General features: G+C 44.7%; 1 protein-coding gene across 1 annotated transcript in view; it reads right to left on the bottom strand.

Moving 5' to 3' along the window:
* UBR4 (ubiquitin protein ligase E3 component n-recognin 4) overlaps positions 1-19,915 on the bottom strand; it is a 3,959,899-nt gene that overhangs the window by 135,853 nt on the left and 3,804,131 nt on the right. Inside the window, 1 exon segment of the mRNA XM_044087073.1 lies at positions 8,802-8,996. Coding sequence (XP_043943008.1) covers positions 8,802-8,996 — 195 coding nt within the window.

The following is a 19,915-nucleotide window of genomic DNA, read 5'->3' as shown; positions in this document are numbered from 1 at the left end:
CAAGGATTTTACTTGAGACTCTTTCTGGTTCCTAGAAAGGACAAAGCCTGGAGGCCCATTCTGGATCTTTCTTCTCTAAACACCTGGATGTTCAGAAATTTAAAATGTTGACACTACAGCAGCTTCTTCCCATGCTGGGCAAGGAAGCTTGGCTCGTGACCTTGGACCTCAAAGAGGCATGCCTGCATGTCCCTATCAGACAAAACTGCAGAAGATACCTTAGATTCATAGCTGGTTCAATGCACTATCAATTCTCTGCACTGCCCTTTGGCTTATCTACTGCGCCCAGGGACTTCAAAGTGCCTGGCACCAGTAATTGCATTTTGCAGACAGAAAGGAATTCAAATTTATCCGTACCTGGACGACTGCCTGATTCAAGCAGAGAGCAAGGACATTCTTCTAAAGCATCTGGCATTCGTAAAAAAGTGATTAAGTTGCCTGGGGTACAGAGTAAATTAAAAGAAATCAAAACTAGTGCCCTCACACGAGATAATATTCCTGGGTGCCAGCTTGAACACAACGGCCCAGATGGCTTATCTCACGCCAGACAAGTAAGGACAACTGACTCAATACTTTCAATTGATGGCAACAAAGATCCAACTTCCTGCAAGAAAAATTCTGCAGGCCTTGGGTTACATGGCATTTGCATACTACTAATTCCATATGCCAGACTGCATATGAGGAAACTACAATGGTACCTAAAGAGTGTATGGTCTCAACACTGTCAAAGTTTGGAAACAGTTATACCACTAATTCCTTGCCTTCAACAGGAGTTTCGATGGTGGGCTCAAGCTTGTCACCTCAACAAGCAACAGCCTTTTACTCAACCCACAGCCAAGCAAACACTGACAGCAGATGCATCGGATTAAGCCTGGGGAGCACACATGGCAGGAAAATGTATTCAGGGCGAGTGGCCCGCAGAACAAAGGCATCTTCACATCAATCAAAAAGAGATGCTAGCTGTACAAAATGCCCTTATAGCTTTCAAGGACCTGCTGCATCCAGGACAACTATTACTAAAGACAGACAACACCACAGTTATGTGGTACATAAACAAGCAAGGGGGCACACACTCCTACCCCCTCTGCAGACAAGCCATGACCTTGTGGAACACAGCTCTAGACTACCAAGTTCATCTGCAAGCACAATTCCTGCCAGGAGAGAAAAACACACTGGCAGACGACTTAAGCAGAAACATCATGGATCCCCACGAATGGGAATTGAATCCACAAATATTCAGGATGATAACACAGAAATGGTGGAGCCCGGACATAGATCTGTTTGCATCCCCAAAGAACTGCCAGCTACAGAAATTCTGCACAAGGAGTTACCATCCACAAGCATGGAAAGCGGATGCCCTCTCATTCAGCTGGAAAAACTTACAAGTATAGCTTTCCCACCTCTACCTCTCCTTCCAAAGGTACTCATAAAAGCCAGGCAAGAAGAGCCAAAGATGATCCTGATTGCACCAGACTGGTCACGCCAGCACTGGTACCCAATCTTAAAGAACTTAGCACAAGAACCACCCTAGATTTTGTCTCAAATCCCACATCTGCTGACTCAGCACAACAATCAGATACTTCACAGCCAGCTAAAGGCCTTAATCCTAGCTGCATGGAAAATTCCTTAGTCAAGCAAGGAATGTCTCTCTCCAAAGCTGTTATGGATGTCATTCTGGAGGCCAGAAGGCCTAGTACCAGGAAAGCCTATTCGGATAAATGGAAGAGATTCTGTGCCTGGAACCAACCCTCTTGTCCCAAACATTCCTCAGATACTACAATATTTAACTGAGATGGTGGACAAGGGCTTCTCCTTTTCATCCATCAAGATCCACGCCTCTGCCAATTCTGCTCATTACAACACGGATCCACCAATTTTCTCTAATCCTTTGCTAAAACAGTACCTCAGAGGGGCTAAAAACAAGACCGCCCAGTAGAGCACCTACTCCAACTTGGGACCTTAACTTTGTTTTGGAAAAATTAACTTTACCTCCTTTTGAGCCAGCTAACACAGCAGCATTAAAATATATCTCTTGGAAAACTGCTCTGCTCCTGGCAATAACATCAGCACGAAGAGTTTCAGAATTACAGGCACTAATGGCAGTGGAACCTTTCCTCATTTTCCACCAGGACAGGGTGTCTTTAAGAACTAACACTATGTTTATGCCAAAGGTGTGATCAAGTGTGGCTCTAAACCAAACTATTCATTTGCCAACTTTTTATCCAAAACCACAGAATAAAGGGGAGAAACTACTGCATTCTTTGGACATTCACACGCAGTTATGCTTCTACTTGGACAAAACCAAAGCTTTCAGAAAATCTGAGCAATTATTGGTAGCATATGCTGTAGGAGCACAGGGAAAAGCCATTTCAAAACAGACTATTTCAAAATGGATAGGATATTGTATAAGTTTCTGCTATACAAACCATAAGAAACCTGTACCTAACATCATTAGATCTCACTCCACCAAGGCAACAGCCACTTCAACTGCCTACCTCAGAGGAGTACCTACCAAGGATATTTTGAAAGCAGTAACATGGAGTTCTGTGCATACCGTCACCAAGCATTACCATTTGCCTTTATACTCCAAATCCAGAGCTGGCTTCGCCACTGCTGTGCTGCAGGGCCTTATAGCCACCCCTAATGCCTTATAGAACCAGCCACCCTACCTCAGCTTTGGGATTCCACCCAAGTGTAATGACTGCAGCAGTGTAACACGAACATAGTATAGTTTTGTACCTACCATAAATGTAGATGTTCGAGTATATACACTGCTGCAGTCCAGGTTACCCGCCCTCCTTCCCCTCTTACTTGCTGGTACGTACCTATGTCTTCTACCCTTTACTACCTATGGGGAGTATTTGCTGGTAACTGAAAGTTGTTTGCTTTTCTTATGTATACTTTACTAGCAATTTAAATTGCCTACCTATTTGGGGGCACCTGACATCTGGGGCAAGAAAAACTGAAGAAAATGGCATTGGCCTCATCTTATATACCCCTGTCGCACTGACGTCATGGAGGTGGTGACAGCAACCGACGCCGGACCAAGACTTTGGAACTCAGGCCGACTGAGGGACCGTCTGACAGCAGGATAACCCAAGTGTAATGACTGCAGCAGTGTTTACACTCGAACATCTACATTTATGGTAGGTACAAAATTGTACTTTATTGTTACACTAAGTAGAGTACTGCAAGGGGTGTCCCTTTCTCACCTGTAGAGGGGTGGGTGGCAAAGCCACACACACACAAAAAAAAATAATTGGTTTTCTCTTTTTAAAAAATCTGTCTGCAAGTCTTGCTGAGGACAGGTTAGGTTGAGTTGGAGCAGTTCATAATTGAAAGTACAACACTTGATACACCATCAACGAAGGCTGCAAAGCAAGGGAAAAAGACAGATCCATTGCAGACTGCTGTCTTGAAGACCCATTATTATGGTATATGTAACAGATACATTTTCACTGTATCACCCATCTCTGAACAACCCCTCCTTAGTGGGTTTATCTGTTAAGTTTATATTTTCCTCAAAGCAAATTTCAGAATATTTTTCCTCTGCATGTTCAAACAATGAAACAAGCATGCACCAATGACAAAACATTTGTTCACATCACTTTTCAACAACATACGCACACTCATTCCCCCCATGCCAACCAGTCTGCTCTCTAGGCAATGTCAAGCCCCATCCTGCAAATTAAACAGCTTTGAAGATGAGGCATCCCTACTGCTAACACATTATGTATTAATGTACATCCGCCAGACTTAAAGGGAACTCTACCAGCAGAAACCCAAAGCAGGGAATACCTTCCTGCAGGGGAATGGAATGAGAGTTTTTTTTTTTTTTTTTATAACGATCAAGAAAGGAGGTTCTCTTCACTTATCAACTGAAAGAGAAAGAGTAGATATGGTAAATCTGAAGCTGAACCTTCTTGTTGGGTATGACTATATCAAGGTTGAAACAAGTAGTGAAATGAGTTGGAAGACCACCAGAATCATACAAGATGGTTCAGTCTTGGAAAGTCTACTGTGAAGCTTGACTCTAGGTTACGGTCTGGACTATAATGCCTAGTACGGGAGCACTGTGAGACCAAAGGCACAACTCAAGAGGCAGGCAAAAAAAAAAAGGGAACAAACCAAGTACTGCAGACTGTGAATCATAAAAAACAACAAACAATCACAACAAGGGCCAGCAGACCAAACTGGTAAAAGGCAGAGAGAACATAACTGCCAATCCATGAAAGTGTAAAAATGGCAACAACCTTTCTCTCACTAAGGGAATGGGAGCTACAACACATATGTTCTTACTATATCACATACTCTAATAGAATCTGCTTTTTGATGGGACCAAGCTGTCTGTTACTTCAGCAATCAGAAATGGAAAGATTTTCGCCAAAATCCTACACTCAAGAACACACACACAGCAGCCACAAGGCCTGATGCAACATACTGCTTAAGTGATTTTCTTTCAGAAAACAGTTACTGACCCACTAGCAAGCTCATTCCTGCAAATTAATGAACAAAACTTTGATACTGCATTAAGTGATACAATATCTACCAGTCAAAATTACAGGGAACTCCGAAAACAGCTTTTGGCAAAAGAACTCTCATCCATAGGTGATGGCAGAAGGGTACTGCTGACCCATTGAGGAGGAACCTTCACACCTGAACAACTTAAAAGGCAGGTCAATATTTGCCATATCTAATGCTTACAACCCACAGTGATGTTTTATTTGCTGGGCTGAAAAGGTGGACAACCCTAGTCAAAAGCTCAGATGGCAAAGTCCTCTAAAGGTAGCTCGAGTCATAGTCAAGACAATAGTGCATGAAGAAAGTGTGCGCCAAGGATCAAGCGACCAGTGCACACATTCTGCAGACACTTTTCTAATAGGCTGGGCTTTGAATGCAACAATTAACAGAAGGTTAGACAGCTAAAGGTAAGCCCAGCCACTGGAAGATGCACAAGCCCCAGTGTATTTCTTCATGCTGGTCCCAGAACTGGATAAATGGGGAGGGGTTACATCAGGAAGGGTAACCAGTGTAAAATTTTTTCCAGATCAAATATGTGGACAACAGACATTTTCATACCGAATCAGTCGAGGTCCGGGTTAACAATGACCACCTATAAGTACTGTTAGCCAACAGGGTGCTGGTTGAAATTGGGCTACTGTTGGCTAGAAGAGGAGGAGAAGAAGACGTGGAAGGCATGCCCGGAGGCAGGAGGAGAGGACGAAAGTTAGCAGTGTGGAAGTGAGGATAGGAACTTTCAATGTTGGCAGTATGACTGATAAAGGAAGAGAGCTAGCCGATATGAGAGAGAGGAAGGCAGGCTGACTTACTGTGCATGCAGGAGACCAGATGGAAGGGGAATAAAACCAAGTGTATTGCAGGGATGTTCAAATTCTTCCACCATGGTGTGGATGGGAGAGAAATGGGGTAGGGGTTATCCTGAAGGAACAGTATGTCAAGAGTGTTTTGGAGGTGAAGAGTGCGTCAGATAGGGTGATGTTTATGCAGCTGGAAACTGATGGTGTGATGATGAAATGTTAGTGCATATGCTCCGCAACTTGGGTGTGTGATGGATGATAAAGAAAAAATTTGGAGTGAGTTGGATGAAGTGCTGGAGAGTGTACCCAAGGGTGAGAGAGTGGTGATTGAAGCGGATTTCAATGGGCATGGTGGTGAAGGGAACAGAGGGGATGAGTCGGTATGGTGTTAAGGAGAGGAATGCAGAAGGTCAGATGGTAGTGGATTTTGCAAAAAGGATGGACATGACTGAAGTGAACTTGTATTTTAAGAAGAGGAAGGAGCATAGGGTGACGCACAAGAGTGGAAGCAGATGTATACAAGTGGATTATATCCTATATGCAGGAGGGCCAGTCTGAAGGAGATTGGATACTGCAAAGTGGTGACAGGGGAAAGCATAGGATGGTCTGCAGGATGAGACTGGCAATCAAGAAGAGGAGGAGAGTGAGGGCAAGGATCAAATGGTGGGAGATGAAAAAGGATACTGTAAGGTGGAGTTAAGGCGGGCACTGGGTGGCAGTAAAGAGTTACCAGATAGCTGGGCAGACACAGCACAGGTGGTAAGGGAGACAGCTAGAAAGGTGCTTGGTGTGACTTCTGGACAGAGGAAGGACAAGGAGACCTGGTGGTGGAATGAGGAAGTACATGACAGTATAGAGAAGAAGTGGTTGGCGAAGAAGAAGTGCGATTGTCAGACAGATGAAGAAAGTCGACAGGAGTACAAGGAGATAAGGCATATGGTGAAGGGAGAGGTGGCTAAGGATAAGGCGTAACGAGTTGCACCAAAGGTTGGACACTAAAGGAGAGAGAAAAGGACTTGTACCTACTGGCTACGTAGAGGGAACAAGTTGGAAAAGATGTGCAGCAGTTTAGGGTGATAAAGGATAACGAGGGAAACATACTCACAAGCGAAGAGTGTGGGTTCAGCAGATGAAAAGAGTACTTTGAGGGGCTGATGAACGAAGAGAATACGAGAGAGAGAGAGAAAAAGGTTGGATGATGTGGGAATAGTGAATTAGGAAGTGCAACAGATTACAAAGGAGGAAGAGTATGAAGAATGGAAAGGCTGTTGGTCCAGATGACATACCTGTGGAAGCATGGAGGTGTTCAGGACAAATGGTAGTGGGGTTTTCACCAGATTGCTTAACGAAATCTTGGAAAGTGAGCGGATGCCTGAGTAGTGGAAAAGTGTATTGGTACCAGTTTTTAAGAATAAAGGTGATGTGTAGAGCTGCAGTAACTATAGAGGGATAAAACCAATCAGCCACAGCATGAAGTTATGGGAAAGAGTAGCTGAGGCCAGGTTAACAAGGAGAGGTGGTGATTCCTTGCATGAAGCCATACTGTTGCTCACTAAAGAGCATTACAGATGCAATGTTTGCTCCGAGGGTGTTGATGGAGAAGTACAGAGAAGGTTAGATGGACTTACATTGTGTCTTTGTGGACTTAGAGAAAGCATATGACAGGGTGCCTACAGAAGAGTTGTGGTAATGCATGAGGAAGTCGGGAGTGGCAGAGATGTATGTAACAGTGGTACAGGATATGTACGAGGGCAGTGTGACAGTGGTGAGGTCTGCGGTAGAAGGGACAGATGCGTTCAAGTTGACGGTGTGATTACATTAAGGATCAGCTCTGATCCATTTCTTATTTGCAATTGTGATGGACAGGTTGACAAATGAGACCAGAAAGGAGTCCCTGGAGAGGCAGACATATGCCCTAGAGAGGACAGGAATGAAGGTCAACAGGACTAAAACAGAATATACGTGTGTGAATGAGGGGGAGGACAGAGGAGTGGTGAGAATGCAGGGAGTAGAGCTGGCAAGGTGGATGAGTTTAAATACTTGGGAACAACAATTCAGAGTAATGGTGAGTGTGGAAGTGAGGTGAAGAAGAAAGTGCAGGAAGGGTGGAATGGGTGGAGAAGAGTGTCAGGAGTGATTTGTGACAGAAGGGTTTACCAGTAAGAGTGAAAGGGAATATCTATAAGATGGTAGTGAGACCAGCTGCGTTATATGGGTTGGAGATTGCAGCACTGACGAAAAGACAGAAGTCAGAGCTGGAGGTGGCAGAGTTGAAGATGTTAAAAATTTGAATTGGGTGTGACAAAGCTGGACAGCATTACAAATGAGTATATTAATGGGTCAGCTCAGGTTGAACGGTTTGGAGACAAAGCCAGAGAGGTGATATTGGGTTGGTTTGGACATGTGCTGAGGAGGGATGCTGGATACATTGGGAGAAAGATAAGGATGGAGCTGCAAAGTAAGAGGAAAAGAGAAAGGCCTAAGATAAGGTTTACGGTTGTGGTGAGAGAGAGAAGACATGCAGGTGGTTGGTGTGACAGAGCAAGATGCAGAGGACAGTAAGAAATGGAAACCGATGATTCACTGTGCCAACCCCTAACGGGAGCAGCCAAAAGAAAAAGAAGAAAACAGCTGAAGGTAAAAACAATGAAGCTGACAATCCACTTAAGATATTCATGCTCGACAACCACAAGCCGTTCCCTCTCTCTGATAAGTGAGATAAACAGTCAGTCTATCTTTCTATATTCACATATTGTCTACAGACAGATGCTGAGCTGATAGGGCATATGCAGAAGACACGAAGGACCCTCTCATCCCCATAGTTTCTGTGATCATAAAAACAGGGAAATGGACAGGCTGGCTCAGGGAAACCTCCACAAGCACATTTGAGAATAACTGTGGGTTCATACTGTGTGACACTCTATACTTGTGAAACACCAAATATGGTTTCCTGCAGATAAGGGCCTGAAACTTCAAAGTGTAATGAGAAGGGGTGATCACCACCATAAGCAGTAATCTTTCAAAATGAACTTCAAACATTAAAGAGTAAACAGGCTCAAGAAGTGGATGGGCTTAGCTTGTCTGCCATGAAGATCAGGCTCCTTAAGGAACTGCCTCCCCAAGCAAGTGCAGGGTCACAGTCCTCCCCTCTACAAAGGTGTGCTTTTCATAAATGTTAAGTAAGCACCCTTTTTATAGCCCCCCCCCCAGTTCAAAGAGTGATGGCTCCTCTACCTATAGCCATTCTGCTCATTTTTAATGCAGTTGGAGGAGTTGGGAGTTTCCTTGTGAGTTGACAGCGATATGGTCCCACTCATTCCAGACTGTAAATCCCACACGAGCACTAGTGAAGGCAAGACATGAATTGAAAGTGTAACTTCAAATAAAAAATCCTGTCATCCAATGTAGAGAATCTTTTGATGTAAAACAAATTCCAGGCAAGTTGGGAACAGGTTACTAAAATGAAAGTCAGGCAAAACGTACGTGTTCAGAACATAAAGCACTGTGTGGATAAGGTATGGAATCAAGTGGATGTTGCTCTCTCTGCCTCCTCCTCCGCTCTCCATACTAAAGGATTGTTCTGTGGCAAAACGCAAAAACAGCAGCTTCAGATCATGTAAGTTCAGTTGATAGGTGGGCTCTCGTTGGCCTGTACACTCTTGCAAATATGTATTGTGCCTAAGAAAACAATTAAAAAATACAAATCATATATTCATTTTATCATTTTTTTGTCAAAACAAGTTAGTGACCATTTTCACCCATTTTGACAATATTACTAAATCATTAAACATACAGTAAATAAAAATCTACAAGAAAGTTACTAACCATAAAACAATTTAAAAAAACATACTCAACTTCATAATCAGTAATGAGAGAACACCATAAAGGAAAACTGGAAATAAAGAAGAGACAGAGAGAATGGAAAAAAACAGGAAGCTGGAAGTGATACCATGTTTATATATACAATGCAGCATTTTATGACTCAAGTGCCACAATGTATTTTCCAACTTAGTCGCCCTTATGTTTTTGCGCCATTTAAAAAAAAATAAAAAAAGATTTGTAAGTAAATGATGGCCCAAAAACATTTAGCTTTTTCTACTGTGACATTTATTTATTTACTTATTTATTTTTGGATTAGGTAAAATATTGGATTTTTAGCCATATTTCAACTAATATCACCTGTATTCACATCTCCCTTCCCTCATCTGTCCTTACTACTACAGGAACAAATATTTATTCTACCTAATGGATACCCTAAACTCAATACTCATGCCTTGCAATATCACACTGGCTTGTTCTATTTGTTTTTGTAATAGAACTGCTTAATCTATTGTATTTTTCTTGAACTGTATTTGTAACTTAAACTGCATTTTCTGTAATACTTGTGTTACATAATACATTCACTATTGTGTTTTGTACTATGTTGTTTCTACTAACTATTCTGAAAAATAAGTACACTCACACTAACTGCCTTGTGGAGCTTTTCTCCTCAGGCCTCCAATGAAAATGGGCTCGTACTGGCCCAGTGGACTTTCCCGGTAAACAAATGCCAATAAGTAAATAAATAACAATTATATTTATTTACTGAGATAGTGCAAAGATCAACATTGACCAATTTCAGGCTCAACCCAGGAGAAATGCAAAACATTCACAAACAAAAAATACAAAAATGTAAGCAACAGAGTATTTTAGACTAATTATACAGAAAAAAACCCTCTATACATTCTAGTGAACAAGCACAATGCAATACACAATCAAGCAGAACATAATGTATAACAAACATCAGTTTCTAAAGTAGGTCAACCATGAGAGAGAAGAGACTAGGAAAGGAGACATATTAGGTAATATGTCCTGAGCTGAAGGACCATTTGGTTTTGATGAAGAACTGTTTTTGAGTTGCATTCTGAATTTGGAATACTTGTTGATTTTCATGTTGTCGATAGTGAAGGCTTGCCAAAAAAAAGAGTAGGTACCCAAATGCAGACAGCATGTGCAGTGCTGTAATCAGCTTCTCCTCAACCTCCTGGGTGATGTCAGGGTCTGGTCCATCTCTGGCCAATATGAGTAGCAAGTCCTTACTAGGATTCTGAGGATGTTCACTCAAAGCCAAAAATCTTATACAGCCCGCATAACAGCCTTGCTGGAGGGGGAAGAAACTTTCAACCAGCATGAACCAGTCACAAAGTTGTGTAAAGGGGGAAAGGTGTATAGGTTCATAGGTTGGTACTAGGCTATCGGCTCTAGGGCCGATACAAGCCTAGCCATAATTCCCTGGCTATTTCTTCTCAGAATATTTACTTCCCTGGTCCCCTTGTCTAGCAGGGTGACTGACATGATCCCTGGGGTGAATTTCCTATCTCTCATCCAATCGTCAAGGTTCCTTTTGAAGAGGGCCAAAGAGGCTCTCAGCTTGACATGCATGGGCAGTCTATTCCAGAGTATGGGGAGTCGCTGGGTCAGGTACCTATCCCTCCAGCATGTTTTGTTCATTGTGATGACCAGGTTTAGATCCCTGAACCATATGGCTTGGAGGGATTGGGATTTCTTTAAGTGTAGCATGTCCAACAGCTCTGGGTTTGACATGGCCTTGTATGTTAAGCAGAGATCGCCTCTGAGTAGGTGACATGCAGCAGAGTATAGCTGGAATTTATTTAGACGGTCAGCATAGGGCATCTGCTTTAGGCCTGTGATTCTTTTAGTGAGGTATTTCTGTGGCCTTTCCAGTTGTTGCAGATGTCTTGTGAGGTACATACCAAACAGGGTGTTGTACCCTATAATGAGTCTAATGAGGGATGAGTACAGTGGGACAATGACCTTTTTTCTGAATGAAAAGCCCTTAGTGATGAGGTGTGCCACATAGAAGGATTTCCTGACTGTTGTGGCGATGTGGTTATCGAAGGTGAGACCACTGTCTACCTGTGTCCCTAAGTCCCTTATCACACTTTCGGTGTTCAGTGTACTGCCACCTATGTGGTAATTCATGGGTACATGTTTTTTCCCAAAGGGGATAAAAAGAAGTTATGTACCTACCATAACGTTCCAGGTTTGTTGTCCTTCATCTCGCCTTCCTTCTTGCTGGCTGGGTTTGGACCTGATCCTCGGCTCCGACTCAGACGATTTACTGTAGCTCGAAAGCTTTTACTGGCTCGAGTCTACCCCGTATCCCAACATGTCTAGCAGCAGCTACCCAGATCTCGTTAGTAATAGCCCACACTAAACATACGTAGTAAAAAAAACAATTTTTACTAAGCTCTTATACATCAAGGTAGGAAGGAAAAAGGAAAAGACAATGCATGGTTAACTAACTTGGTATATTAGCAGGAAACTCAGCCAGTGTAACCAATAAAGAACTCCTCTCGAACCTTCAGGAAGGGGGACGCAAGAAGGAATGCAAGATGAAGGACAACAAACATGGAATGTTATGGTAGGTACATAACTTCTTTGTTATGTTGTCCCATCTCACCTTCGTTCTTGCTGGTTGGGACCGCATCCCTAGCACCTGGTTCTTGGGTGGCTCACTGGAACAAACTCTTCAGGACCATGGAACCAAAGGATGCCCTATTCCGGGAGACCACATCCACTTTGTAATGAGAGATAAAGGTATGAGGATTTGCCCATGTTGCTGCTGCACAGACTGAATCTAAAGGCAATTTAGCTTGGAAGGCAACAGAGGTGGCTAAGGAGTGGTTGAATGTTTTCTGGGCTTTTTTGGAAGTGACGGCTTACACAAATCATACGAATAACTGACTGTGTCTGACAGCAATTTTGATAAGGTCCCTTTTGAAACTGGATAACCTTGTTTATTGTCAGCAAAGGATGTAAACAATTGGTCTGATTTTCTGAGGTCTTTGGTCCTGTGCAAATAAAAACTTAATTGTCTATGAACATACAATTGGTGTAATCTATACTCTGCATTATTGCCATAATTGGGGAAGAACACAGGAAGCTCAATGGACTGATTTAAGTTATACTCTGAACAAACCTTTGGCAAGGAAGGAAGGAGTGGTCCTAAGACAGACTATATATTTGTGAAAAATGAGATACACCGGGCGAATAGACAAAGCATGTAATTCAGAAACCAGCCTAGCCAAGGTTATAGCAACCAAGAAGAAGGTTTTCCAAGACAGAAACTTCAGTGGGCAAGATGCTGCTGGTTCAATGGGGGCAGAACCATCGAAGCTAAAACTAAGTTGAGGTCCTGGGGGGGGGGGTTCTCTTACCGAGGGCTGTAAAAGTGTTGTACCTCGTAAGAACGCTCTGCACAACTTATGGGACATAATGTTAGAACCAAAGTCTCCTACATGAAAACTGGAGATGGCAGCAAGTTGACCCTAATAGTAGCTGCAGCTGCCCCTTTTTTCAAAGGTTTCGGCCAAAAAGTCAAGAATCTTGTGAACAGGAGCCATAAAGGGATCAATGTTATTACTTTTGGTCCAATAAGAGAACCTCTTCCATTTGCGAGTGTAAATCCTCCTAGTAGTGGGCTTGTGGGAGGACACTAGGCTGTGTTGTACAGCAGGGGAAACGTTAGGGAGCCTGGCTAAGACTGGAAGTGGAGTAACCAAGCAGTCAGCTTGAGAGTTTGGAGGGATGGATGAAGCCCGCCTGACTGATGCATCAGGAGGTTAGGAACTGAGTCCAGTATCCAAGGCTCCAGTAGAGGATAATGGCAAAGAAAAGGAAACCATATCTGGGGAGGCCAATAAAGAGCAATGAGGATAAGTTTGCGGCCCAACAACTTTGCTTTCTGAAGTACCTTCGGAATGAGAGGGAAAGGCATATAGTAGCCCCTGGGTGACTGTCCCGGAGGGGGAACTAGGGCGAAGTTGCTGCTGCATTTGTTGTTTAGGGGCATGGCAAAAAAATCGCAGCATGGCTGGCCCCATTTGCAGAAAATAAAGTCCGCAAATTCTTGCTTCAGGGACCACTCGTGAGGCATGAGGATAGCACTGCTGAGCCTGTCCGCTATCACGGTGGATTTTCCAGGAATGTGCATCTCAATCAGAAAACGTTGGGAAGACCTCACCCATTGCCATACTCGAAGCGCCTCTAGACACAAGGGGTAAGATCTGGTTCCTCCCTGTTTGTTGATGTACCATACCACTGATATATTGTCTGTCTGGATTGCAATGGTCCCAGTACGTAGAGTGTCTTGAAGTGCTTGCAACGCCAGAAGCACCGCTCTCATCTCTAGAACATTGATGTGCAAATGGTACTCTTGAGGTTGCCATGTTCCTTGGACAGTCCGTCCCAGATAATGCCCCCCCACCCCATCTGGGAAGCGTCCGTGGTCAATGTGGCTACCGGAGAGGGGGTCTAGAAAGGGTCTGTCCAGAGTCACCTGAGGAGAGACAAGCCACCATAGTAGGTCCTTTTTGCAAGATTCCATGATCAAGATCATGTGTGACACTGGCAAATCCTGGAAAGACCACTAAGCGAAAAGAAGCTATTGTAGAATCCACATGTGGAAGCGTGCTAAAGGAACTAGCATAACTGCTGCAGCCATTGAGCCCAGTACTTGTAAAACTTGTCTTGCCTGAACTCTGGTCTTCTTTATGAGAAACAAAACTTGCTGAAGAATGGTTGACACCCTGTCTTGAGGCAGTTTTGCTATCATGCGTCTTGTATCCAAGTCTGCCCCTATAAAGGTAATAGACTGACAAGGCAACAAGGCAGACTTTTCGTAGTTTATGTTGATGCCTAACTGGGAACAAGTTTGGATTGTGTAGTCCCTGTGCTTTGATCAGTTGATGCTCTGTGGTAGTGGTGAGGAGCCAGTCGTCTAGATATGGAAACACCTGGAATCCTAGATGCCTCAGATGAGCCCTGACCACTGCCATACACTTGGTGAACACCATGGGGTCTGTGGTGAGACCAAAGGGCAGGACCGTGAACTGATCATGACTGGCTCCCAGCCGGAAGCATAGGAATCTCCTGGATTGCCTTCCATTTTTAAATGGTAGTACGCATCTTGGAGATCTATGGAGCACATCCAATTGTCCTGACCCAAGAAGGGAAGACTGGACTGCAGTGTTACCATCTGGAACTTCGCCTTTTTTACTGATTGGTTTAGTTTGCGGAGATCCAAAATGGGTCTCCAGTCCCCTGTCTTTTTTGGAACTAAAATGAACCTTGAGTAAGTTCCGAATCAGATTTGTTCTGCGGGGACCTCCTGGATGGCTCTTTTTTCTAGCAATCTTTGAACCTCTAGGATTGCAAGATCCCGAAGACTGGGTGGAACATCTGGGATAGACAGTTTGACTTTTGAGGAGGGGGGGGACTGAGAAAAGGGAATTTTGTAACCCCTGGATATTATCGACAGTACCCATGTTTCTCTCATGATAGATTGCCAGGCTTCTGGGTACAGTAATAGTCTGCCCCCAACTGCCTCCAGAAGTGGACAGCCGGGCCTCCCTTCAGGAGTGCTGGAAGGGCCTAGCAGAGAAAGTATCTCTGTCGCCCTGCTGTTGCGGAACCCCCCTCTGCCACGAGGGCGGCATTTTCCATTGTTCTTACCCCCTCTGCCTCTGGGGGAAAAATCTCCACGTGTGTCAGGCGAAGATACTTGGGATTTTTGGAACCACATTTTTCCACTCTTCTGACCCTTAGGATAGGGTCTACATGGAATGGAAAAACAGACTCCTATGGCAGAGACAGTCTTGCCATCCTGTTCACACCTGGTGAGAGTCTCTTTTACCTGAGGCCCGAACAAGGACGAGGCATCGAAGGGGTGCTGGTAAATGAAGACTTGAAAGGTTCCGTAAATTGATAAAGGCGCATCCAGGAGTGTCTCTGCACAGCTACTCCAGTACCTGCTGCCAAACTTGCTCCATCTGCTGCATAAGAAATGAACCTCATGGAGGAGGTAACCACGGAGGTCAAGGTAGCAAGCTGGGAAGCTGCCCTGCTCGCAACTCCCTCAGCTGTACGATCTTGCAGGGTGCATCTCCTAGCTCCTTCAGGAGATCCCTTTGAAGTCATGTGAAATGATACAAGTAATTCAGCAACCTGACAGTAAAGGTCGCTGAAGAAAACATACGCTTCCCATATCTGTCCATCGTATGAGAATCTTTGTTCGGTGGATGGACAGATGATGTTTCCGCAAGTTCCTTCTTAGTGGCTGCTGCAACCACTATGGCATCAACAGGGACCCCTTTTGGACAGGAAAGATTTATCCTCTGGAGCAGTAATAAATTTATTCAGTCTCCTCAAACTGGTTCCATGGTCTTTGGAGCGCTCCACACCTTTTGACTCACTACAGACAAAAGTGGGTCGAAAGGTGGAGAAATCCAAGAAGTGGAGGGTTGGGAACCAAATGCATCCATGTAGACACACTCATCCTCAGAAGGGGCTAGGACTTCCAGCCACCCCTCTGTTTAAGGATTTCCAAGATGTCTGAAAAAGAGACAGCTTAAGAGGGGGACCATAGGGACCCTTTCGATTCATCCAAGTCTGTATCCAAAGTGATAGACTCAGGGGAGTCCAGATGCTTCCTCTTACATTTCTTCTTCCGAGGGACCTCCCCCGAATGTGAGGGGGAGGTTTCGGAAGAGGTGGGGTCACCCATTGGGGTGTCCTGGGGCACAGGTTCCCTATGCTTGGACACAGGAGGAGGGAAGAAGGCAGGCACAGGCACCGTGGGCGAAGGAGCCAATGGAGCCGAGGGTAGAGCAGTCTCAGGAGACAACACGCTCATCAACTCGAAGGCACCATGTCAAAGAAGCTGCCAGCTCTGAACAGCCTGGAGATCTCCTTCGAACCGGGAGCGACAGCTCCGAGGCCGATGTAGGAGCTGAGCTTACCTGCGCCGAAGCTCCAAGAGGGAGAGCAGGATCGGACAAGGGTCCAACGCCACTTCCCCCCTCAGAGCTGGTGAGAAAGCTTCGGCACCCAGATCCCTCGACGGACAGACATCGAGAAGATCAGAGCGGTCGTTGAAACAGATAAGGGAGAAGAAACCGGAGCCAACGGTTCCACCACCATGACCTCCATGCACTCCGGCACCGAGCTCAAGAGAGTCAGAGGAGGAATCAATGAAGAAGCAGGGAGGGCCAAAGGAGCCAATTCCTTATGGGCTGGGCTCAAAAGTAATTTAGCAAGTGCCTGTGACTTGAGAAGCCTATTGACCATTCTCTCCATGTCGTGATCCAAGCGTCTGAAGGACCGAGAGGAGTGTGAAGAGGACCGGGGACTGCCCGCTCCGGGTTGTAGCACAGGAGATTGTGGAACAGAGCGTACCGGCTCCAAAGAAGGAGACCTTGATCTCTCATGGGTCCGGACTGGCTCCGGGGATACAGATGTAGCCGCCGGAGACTTAGCTGTGTCAGAGCCAATGCTGGGAACCGATACAGCCGAAGGCTTTTCGGTGATTTTTGTCTGTTCCGAACTCGGAACCAATGGCTTGGAGTGTTTCTCAGACACTTTGGCTGGCTGAGGCCCCTGAGACAAAAAATCTTGAGGGTTCTTCAGGAGGCCACGTAAAATAAATGTATTTCTTCTCTTCTGCAAGAATCTGGAACTGAAAGCCTGACAGAGCAAGTGTCCTGCGGGTGAACAGCCCCTAAACAATAAAAGCAACTGGTGTGCCCATCCATAAGGAACATTTTCTGGCAACACGAGTCACATTTTTTAAACCCAGAGGGTTTAGACTCTTTAGACATGGTAAACACTAGTCAAGGAAATTTTCAGAGTACCAGAAAAAAAAACAGAGAGCCATCAACTAACAGCACACAAGTAACAGTAACTAGGCTGCAACAGTTAACCCAACAACAAAAAAGGAAGAACTTTGTTTTATTTATTTATTTATTTTTAAAGGGAGAAGAAAGAAGGGGAGAGCCTCTAACTTAAATGGCGACTCCCCTGATGGGACAGCCTCTAACTTAAACAGCAATCCCAGAAAAGGGTGAGAAAAAAGGAAGAAACCTCAAACATAAACAGGCTCTAAGGGGAAAGCAAGGCCTGAGGAGAAAAAACAATGGCCAAAAACACCACAACTGCAGAGAAAGGGGTCGTTAGACTAAAGGGAAATAGTACAGACTCCAACGAGTCAACACACACACAACAAATTAGAAAATTAGCGATAAATAGCAAAAAAAGCTCAAAATATTTAGCCTGAGCCAGTAATAGCAATCTCGACGCTGGAAGCGGCAAATAAGATCTGGGTAGCTGCTGCTAGGCATGCTGGAATAAGGGGGTAGCCTCAAGCCAGTAAAAGCTCTCGAGCTATAGTAAATCGGCAGAGTCGGAGTCGAGGATCGGCTCCGAACCCAAACAACAAGAATGAAGGCAAGATGGGACAACGTAACATCTATACATTTCTTGGCATTGAGCTCGAGTCCATGGCTCTGGCACCAAGCATCTGCTTCTGTAAGGCCCTTTTGTAGAATATCCACATCATTTGGGGATTCAATAATGGCTCCCAGTTTGCAGTCATCTGCGAACTTTGTTAGCCAGAGTCCCTTAGTGCTGGCCTGCACTTCAGAGAAGTAGATGCCAAGCAACAGCGGTCCCAGGACTACACCCTGAAGTACTCCACTTGTCTGGAGCTTGGTTTTGAGTCGGCTACTTTTACAGTGTGGGTTCTGTCAGTAAGCCAGTTGGCAACCCATCAAGTGACGTAGGGATTAATGCCCAGCTTAGTAAGTTTATCTATGATTCCAGAGTGAAGGATGGTGTCGAAGGCCTTGGCGAGGTCCAGATAGGTTGTGTGGACCTCTTTACCCTCGTCCACGGCTCTGGAGACTGATTCGAAGAAGTCAATCAGGGTGAAGAGACAAGATTGGCCCTTTACGAAACCAAACTGGGTGGAGTCCAGTGTTTGAAAGTTGCCAATTTCTTTGTTTATAAGTTCCATGATAATGCGTTCCATGGCTTTGCAGATCAGGGTCGTCAGACTGAGGGGACGATATTTCCCGGGATCCAAGGTGGATCCTCCCTTGTGGAGTAGGATAACTGTAGCTGTGCGCCACTAATTGGGCATGTAGCCTGAGGTGAGGCTGTGATTAAACATGACACTTAGGTGAGGTAACAATTCATTTTGTAGTTCATGTAGTACACAGCCCGGGATGTCGTCTGGTGCCATGGATGCTGCATTATTAGCTTTGCAGAGTGTGCTTTTTACATGTGTGGCCGTGATTACCAGAATTTGGCAATCTTTTGGTATTGAGATGGGCCCTTAAGGGGGTGAGGGGGTTAAGTTGGCATTGAATCGATCTGCCAGGATTTCGCCAATATCCTTGGGATCAGTATATTTAATGCCATTCTGTTGTAGCTCAGAGCAGATCTGAGCATTGCCATTTACATTCTTGACATAACTATAGAATGCCTTGTGGTTGTCCTTGGAATCTTTGGTAATTTTATTTTCGTAACTAGCTTTGGAGGATTTTATGAGGGATCTCAGCTTCTTACTGAGGCTGGTAAGGGAATTTTTTGCATCCTGGAATTTTCCTCTTTTCTGCAACAGTTTCTTCCTTCTGTTGTATATTTTGTTTATGGCAGCGGACCACCAGATTGGCTTCCTTTTTTTGGAGGAGTGTGTCTTGGTTCTATTTGGAATGGCAAGATTCATGCACGAGTGGATGTGCTTGTACAGTGCCTTAGTGTAAGATTCAGCAGTCAAACTTTCAGTTCCCGTCTGCATGGGTGTCATGAAGTTTGTCACTTCTGACTTGAGTAGCATGAAGTTGGCTTTGGAGAAGTTTTTTATGGATGTTTCCCTACTGGGGGGGGTGGGATGTGGGCACCAAGGATGATTAGCTTATGGTCAGACTTGACCAACAAGGGGGTGACCACTGGTGTGGAGCATCAATCTCCCACGTTGGCAATGACCAGGTCTAGGATATTTGAGCCCCTGGTGGGACTATGGATTAGCTGATCCAGAGCATTGGAATTTATGAATTCCAAGAACCATTGGGCAAAGATGTTGGTACCCAAGTAGTTTTCCCAATTAATGCCAGGGTAGTTGAAATTACCCAGTATTAGGGTGTTTGGTTGTATCTTAATATTTTCTAGTATGTTTAGAAAGGTGTAGTAAAAATCTTGGGGCATGGTGGAGATCTATAGCAAGCTACAATTTGAATTGCAGTATTACCTACTGTTAGTTGTACCTGTAGAATTTCAGCTGCATTGTGTTGGGCAACTAGCCTGGAGTTTGAATATCCTTGGTGAGTATGGACACTGCTCCGCTTTTAGTGTTTCGTTCCTGGTTTGGTAGCCGAAAAGTATGGTAAGAGTTGTAGCCTGGTATTGCAGGGGTGCTGTCTGGAGCCTTGAACCAGGTCTCAGTTACTGCACAGATATAGATATTCTCCATTTTTAGGAGTGCCTCGAGAGTGCATTTTGAGGTTTGGACTTCTAGCATTGAGTAGCATTACCTTCAGATTTTGCATGCTTACATCTGTTACAGTAGTGGTTTTACTCTGAGCCTTGCCTAAAAAGGCACTATAGGGATGGCAAGAGCCTTCGTCAGTAACCTGAATCCCAGGGGTGACAGGTGCAGACCATATCTGGCAAAGCATTGTGGTTTGTTGATCATGTCATCCCAGGCAGACTGATACTGGATCCCCTTTGAATGACACCAGAAACTTAGCCATTTATTG

The sequence above is a fragment of the Protopterus annectens genome, chromosome 1.part1 (assembly GCF_019279795.1).
Source record: "Protopterus annectens isolate FY-2018-M chromosome 1.part1, PAN1.0, whole genome shotgun sequence".
NCBI lineage: Eukaryota > Metazoa > Chordata > Ceratodontiformes > Protopteridae > Protopterus > Protopterus annectens.
This window is presented reverse-complemented; position numbering and strand designations above follow the sequence as displayed.